Source organism: Scylla paramamosain, chromosome 19, assembly GCF_035594125.1.
Source record: "Scylla paramamosain isolate STU-SP2022 chromosome 19, ASM3559412v1, whole genome shotgun sequence".
Lineage (NCBI taxonomy): Eukaryota > Metazoa > Arthropoda > Malacostraca > Decapoda > Portunidae > Scylla > Scylla paramamosain.
Genome location: NC_087169.1, coordinates 16,169,243 through 16,176,141, shown reverse-complemented (window position 1 = coordinate 16,176,141; position 6,899 = coordinate 16,169,243). Strand labels below are relative to the sequence as shown.

The window sequence follows — 6,899 nt, the reverse complement described above, 5'->3', positions numbered from 1 at the left end:
GTGTGTGTGTGTGTGTGTGTGTGTGTGTGTGTGTGTGTGTGCTGCTGCTGAGAGCCTGAAGAAGGGATTAAATAATTAGTTCAGTTTAGGTTTCTCTGTCCTGTGTGTGTGTTTTGGTGTTGAGAACCTAAAGATAAAGGGATCAGATTTTAGGGGACTATGAGTAGTGATTTAGATTTGCCTGATTAAGGGATTAGATATTAGGGTATTAGTGGTTTAGATCTGTATCACCTTCCTGTAACTTAAAAACATTACTATTTTCCATGTGCTAGTAGCTTTTTCAGTATTCATTTGACCATACAATTAGTCTTAGTGGGTCTTATGACAAGCCTTAATGATTCCTGCTAACACACCTTTTTGTAACCTAAAAAAAAAAATTACACTATTTTTCCAGCCACTATTATCTTCATCAGTACTCATTTGACCATACAAGTAGTCTTAGTGAGTCTGCTGACAGGCCTAAAGTTTCCATCAGTTATCTGGTTCCCTGCAGTGACCAGCGCTCCACCCTTGCTCCGAGTGACAGTGAGAGGGACTGCCCCCCTTCTCGCCGTGACTCTGAGTCCACCTCCCCCGCCTCCCACCTCGGTGTGAACCTGCCCGGCAATGACTCTGACACTGGTGGCTCGCACTCCCCCTCCCCTCGTGCTGCCAGGAAGAGACAGGTAAGGGAGACAGGGAGAGAAAGACAGGGAGACAAAGACAGATAGAGAAAAGGAGATAGGGAGCTAGAAGTATAGAGACAGGTAGAGAGAGAGAGAGACAAGAAGAGACAGGTACAGAGACAGGTACTGAGAGAGAAAGAGAGAAACAGGTACAAAGACAGAGACAGGGAAAGAAAGAGAGAGATGTGTAATTATTAGATTATTCATTTTTTCCACAAACATATCTCTTTTCTCTCTTTCTCTCTTTTCTCTATCTCTACTTTTCTATAGAATACAAGAAAGAGACAGAGAGAAAGAGAAGGCATAACCATCACAAACACATCCACTTATTCCCTCCTAACATCTCTCTATTCTCTCTCTCTCTTTCCCTTTTTCTCCCTCTCCCCTCTCCATAGAATAGTAAAAAGTGACAGGTACTAAAGGAGAGAGATACATCCCTTTTTGCTTCCTAATGTCTCTCTTTTCTCTCTCTCTATTTCTCTCTCTTTGCTTGGGCTGCTAGGAAGGGACACTTATAGGGAGAGAGAGAGAGAGAGAGAGAGAGAGAGAGAGAGAGAGAGAGAGAGAGAGAGAGAGAGAGAGAGAGAGAGAGAGAGAGAGAGAATCTGAAAAAGAAGGCACATCAATCATAAACACATTTTTTTTCCCTCTCACGAACATCTCTTTTTTCCTCTTTTCTCTGTATTCCCTCCTGACATTTCTCTTTATACCTAACTAACATCCCCCTCTTGCCCCTTCTCTCCCACCAGCGTGTCAGGAACCACTCCCTCACCTCGTTGTGCATTCTGTCCCACCACCCGTTCTTCAGCGCCTTCCGAGAGTGTCTTTTTCTCCTGCGACGGATGATTGATGCCTGCAATGAAAACGCGTCGCCCAGGAGAGTAGGAGCATCCAGGCAGAATAACAGGTGAGATGGGAGTGATGGGGAATGATGGAAGCTCACTTGGATGCTAGTTTAATTACTTGTCACTGATAGGAATGGAAGTTATTTGTGTAAATCTTAATGTGAGCTTCTGTTTAGAATACATGGTTATACTGCATACATTAAGGATGTTATCTTCCTGTGTATTGCTTTAATATTGCTACTCTATGTGGACATGGTTATTATGATGTCATATAAGTTTGATATCTCATTATTTTAAGCTTATAATGTATCATGATTCCTTGTTTTCTTGTTATATTATTATTTATAATAATCACCCATCTTTTAGTAGATGCATGGTATAATACATTTAATATCATAATTTTGAGTATATGTAGCATCCTGATTTCTGTTACTTGTTATATCCTAATTTGTATTGCATTTAGACTAAAGACACATAGAAACAGGATATTTAATGTTTCATATATATGAATATTTTAGACTTATTTTGCATTGTGATTCCATGCTTTCTTGCTATGTCTATATTCCCAATCCTCACCGTGTCTTTTCATTGACAGGGACACAGTGTGGAGTGTGATGACGGGCCGGCCACACGAGGGCGTCCCCAGCATAGTGATGCATGACGTGCGGGAGATAGAGACGTGGATCCTCAGGCTGCTCTCGGCGCCAGTGTGTGTGCCGGGCAAGACCAGAGTGGAGGTGAGGACAAGCACTGTAAAGACAAGAAGGATGATCAGGAAGTTTTTAAAAAGTGATCGTATTCAATAGAGAACTTTGTGAAGATGATTCTGCCTCCTTTCATTCCTTTCTGAAGCATATTAAAAACAAGAAGAACCAGGGAACTTGAAATGTAGTGATACTGGTGAACTTTGAAACTTCCTGCCACTGACATGAACTCTTTCAGGGGGGGAGGTTTCAAGACACTTCTCCAGTTTTGGATAATCCCTTTGAACCTTTTTGTCTAGGGAATGGCAGCTCAGTGGGCTTCTTTTAATGTTTTTTTGGCTACCTTAAATAAAGAAAACTCCTGCTAATGTACTAGAAACAATGTCTAAACAAAAAACAACTACCAATATCACAATATCACAATCATCCTTCCCCAGAGAGTCCTTCTATAGATAACTGTGAAAATAACCCTACCACTTTTCCATTCCTTTCTAACACCTCTCTTCTCCTCCTTGCAGCTGGAGTTGCTACCAAGGGAGCTTCACGCACCTCTCACCTTTGCCCTGCCTGACCACACTCGCTTCTCCTTCATTGACTTCCCCCTGCACCTTCCCCTGGAGCTGCTCGGAGTGGAGTCCTGCATCAAGGTGCTGGAACTCATCATGCTGGAGCAGAAGGTGGGTAGATGAGGTATTCTGGAACTGTATGGAGAGTGTCTGTGTATATGTATCTTTCTTAGTGCTGTGACTATCTGGTGGGCTGTCAGTGTGTATGTATGTACCTTTCTTAGTGCTATTGTTAACAATAATTGGGGTGGAGTCCTAGGTGCTGGAAATCATTATGTTGGAGCAGAAGGTAGGTAGCTGAGGTATTCTAGCCCAGATAAAGCACCACACACTCATACACACATCATTTACACTCTTACATAAAAAAGTATAATTGAATAAATGAAAAATAATAATAATCTTTTTCGCTACTCCAGGTTGTGATGCAGTCTCGAGACAACAACGCTCTGTCCATGTCAGTGCTGGCATTCGTCACAATGATCTACCCTCTGGAGTACATGTTCCCAATCATCCCTCTACTCCCCACATGCATGAGTTGTTCCGAGCAACTCCTCCTCGCCCCCACCCCCTTCATCATTGGCATCCCCGCCTCGTTCCTCCGCTACAAGAAGCAGTTTCTGTGAGGCTTTTGTGTGTTTATGTGGGGAAGATCTTAGCTTGGTATACAGATAGGTGCTAAAAGTTTATTTCTGAAGTTTGTGTGTGTGTGTGTGTGTGTGCATGGGGTGTATTTCAATCTGGTAAATAGTTAGATGCTTAAAGTTTATCTTTGAACCTTTTTTTTTGTGTTTACATTGGAGTTCATACTAGTTTGGTTTAGTATAGGTAGATGATAAAAGTCAGTCTCTAAAGCTTACATGTTTATGATGGAGATCTTAGCTTGGTACATAGATAGATGCTAAAAGTTTATTCTAAAGCTTTTGTATGTGTGCATGTGACATTATTTAAACTTTCAAAACTCACTGATAAGTCAACATGAACTCACTCAGTTACTGAGTCTTTTCCATTCTTCTACTACTCTATCTGAGAACCTGTTTCTTTTTATTTCCTTTTTAATATCTTAACTTTTTGAAGCTTCAACCACATTATTTCTTGTTTTGTTCTGATTATTAACTGAGAATTTTGCTTACATTAATCTTGTTATACCTACCCTGTACCACTTAAAGACCTCTATCACATCCCCTCTTAACCTACTCTTTTCCAAGGAATGTAAATTTAAAAGCTTCAGTCTCCTATTTTAAGGAATACCCCTCATCCCCTGAATAATTTTAGTCATTCTCCTTTGTAATGATTTCATTCTCCATTATAATTATTCAGTTGAGAATTTTGCTTATGTTAGGGAATTAAACTCACTCCCTTTTCCTCCAGTACCATTCCTTCATGACTTTCCAATCTTCACTGTCCACTTAACTCAGTACAGAAGCCTCTCTAACATTCTGGGTCACCCCATACAATGAGTAAAGAAACTAAACTCATTTCCTTCCACAGACTCCCAGATGACGTGTGGCTGGTGGACCTGGACGCCAATAAGATAACAGCACCTCCCTCCTGTGATGAGATCCCCCCACTGCCTGAGCCAGAGTGCACCATTCTCAAAAACCATCTGAAGCAGGTAAGCCCATCGACTCCTAAACATATCAGAGTGACAGGGCTCCAACAGGGTGCCAAGAGGTTTCCAACAGGGTTCTGAAAGAGTGCCAACAGGGTGCCTCTAGTAACTGACCTAACTGTCCTGCATGCTACACTCAAATAATGCTTTCCCTTGCCACTCATTGAAATACAGATATTTATTTATTTATTTTTAACTCATCACTAATATTACACCATGATAGACTGTTGTTGCTCCTGAAATGCTGGAAGGCTCACTCAACCACTTATCCTTAAAACTACATGATAAATTCTTCTGATAAAACAAGGTGTTATTTGTACTAAAGGTGTCATTGTTATTCATGTGAGTGGCCTCATCCTTTGCTAATCTCACTGAAACCTTGACTTGGTTCACTTCTGACTCATTTCATCATATCTGTGCCTCTCTTTCTGTGTATATTTGAGTTACAGTCCCTCCCTTCCTCCCAAATTCAGTCCAGATTGTATGCATAGGTTCCAGTGTTTAGAGTGTACATGTGAGAAGGGCTTATCTGCACAGAATCTTGCATTGTAGAGGTGAGTGCAGACACATTCCTTTATTCTTGGTTATGGGGTATTGGAATGACTCAAGAAATGCTGCACGGTTCTTTTTTTATGGCATATGATGAACTAAAGAGCATTGTGGAGTCTTGCTGGTATTAAGAGTGCAAGTTGGGTTGATTTTACCTTTACATCAGAGAGAAAGCAGGTTTTTATTATTTTTTTTTTTGGTATATGAATCGTAACCAAGAATAAAGGAATGCCGCCAGTACTGTGCATTGCCATTTTCCTCTACAATGTTAGAATACACACTTATGTAACTATAGGTATTGTGGTGCAAGGATGCATGTCAATGGGTGTTTTAACCTCCATTCATAAGATGACTTGTGAAGGAACAATAATAGACTTTAAACTCCCTATGAAAGAAATTATATTTATAGTATTTTAACCTTCACTCCTGACACATTTACTCAAAGGGAACAATAATATACTTTAAACACCCTACAAAAAAAATGTATATTTGTAGTAGTATTCTAACCTTCATTCCTGAAGTGATTACTGAAGGAATAGTAACAGACTTTAAACTTCCTATGGAAGAACATATAGTAGTATCTTAACCTTCATTTCTGACATGGCTACTCTGAGAAAATAGACTTTAAACTCCCTTATATATAGAGTAGAGTTTACATATTAACAGGATGAGATTAAGATGCCACAAACATACCTTCTTGTGCTGCTATAAAACACATCTTATATATGCAAGCTTTGTGGCAAAAGATGATAGAGTGAGGGTGGATTAGAATGGCTCAGGGAACATTGCAGGGTTTTTTTTAATCTTTGGCATATGACATGAACTGAAAAGCATTTTGGAATCTTGTTTGCATTAAGGAACATGAATATTGGAGAGTGAAGATATATTAGAATGACTCAAGAAACATTGCAGGGTTATTTATTTATTTATCTGATTTTTTTGGCATATGATTTAAACTGAAGAGCATTTTGGAATCTTGTTTTGCGTTGAGGAAGATGAATATTGGAGAATGAGGCTTTATTAGAAAGACTCAAGAAATAATGCCTGGATTTTTCGGCACATAATGAACTGAAGAGCATTGTGAAATCTTGTTTACATTAAGAAGTGTTAGTTGGATTGCTTTTTACCTTCACATCAGAGAAAGAGAAAGAGAGAGAGAGAGAGCAGGGTTTTTTTTTTTTTTTTGCATATAACTTGAACAGAAGAGCATTGTGAGTTGGATCAACTTCTATGGGATTCTTGTATTCTCTTGGTCTTGTCTTGTCTTGCTGAGAGGAAAGGTGGCAGTGTCAAGGTGGCTTGGGTGCTAAAATATAATCTTGCATCATGTATATAAATGTTTTACTTAATCCTTTGACTGCTAATAGCAATACAATGCTTAATTTCAGTTATTATATTATTTAATTAAGGAGAGATTAAGTAACTGAAAGGTTTGAATGATTTGATCCACCACTTTCTTACTGTCATTTTTTTTTTTTTTTAGTAACCTTACATCATTTCACTGAGGAGAAAAAACAGCAGACAATTAATTAATTTGATTATCTACATGATTTAATTAAGGAGAAATAAAACAATAGACAATGAAAGGTTCAAATTACTCAGTCTTTCACTCCTTCTGTTGTCAGAATTGTCTTCAGAAGTAATATTCTTAATTTAGACTACAGAGTTCCACTAAGTTCAAAGATTAGTCATAGCAGTCAAAAGGTTAATACTTATTCTAATTGGCACTTTTTTTTGCACATTCTTGTCAGTCTTACTTTTCTCATTCTTATGCACATGATGAAGATTTTTTTCCCCTGTCCACTTCCTGAAGCTGAGTTTGCTTATTGAGTCTTGAAACTTGGAATCTTGCAGTGTGGGTGATGAAGAAAAGAATGAAATATTCTGAGAACTAGGTCTTCTTTAGGTTCTCAAGAGATAATACTGCTATTATTTACACTCACAAGCTATTATAATTTATT

General features: G+C 38.8%; 1 protein-coding gene across 1 annotated transcript in view; it reads left to right on the top strand.

Moving 5' to 3' along the window:
* The window catches only part of LOC135109742 (MAP kinase-activating death domain protein-like), a 71,382-nt gene that overhangs the window by 17,550 nt on the left and 46,933 nt on the right, over nucleotides 1–6,899 (top strand). The window contains 6 exon segments of the mRNA XM_064021321.1: nucleotides 494–665; nucleotides 1,415–1,572; nucleotides 2,106–2,247; nucleotides 2,733–2,891; nucleotides 3,197–3,399; nucleotides 4,269–4,392. Coding sequence (XP_063877391.1) covers nucleotides 494–665; nucleotides 1,415–1,572; nucleotides 2,106–2,247; nucleotides 2,733–2,891; nucleotides 3,197–3,399; nucleotides 4,269–4,392 — 958 coding nt within the window.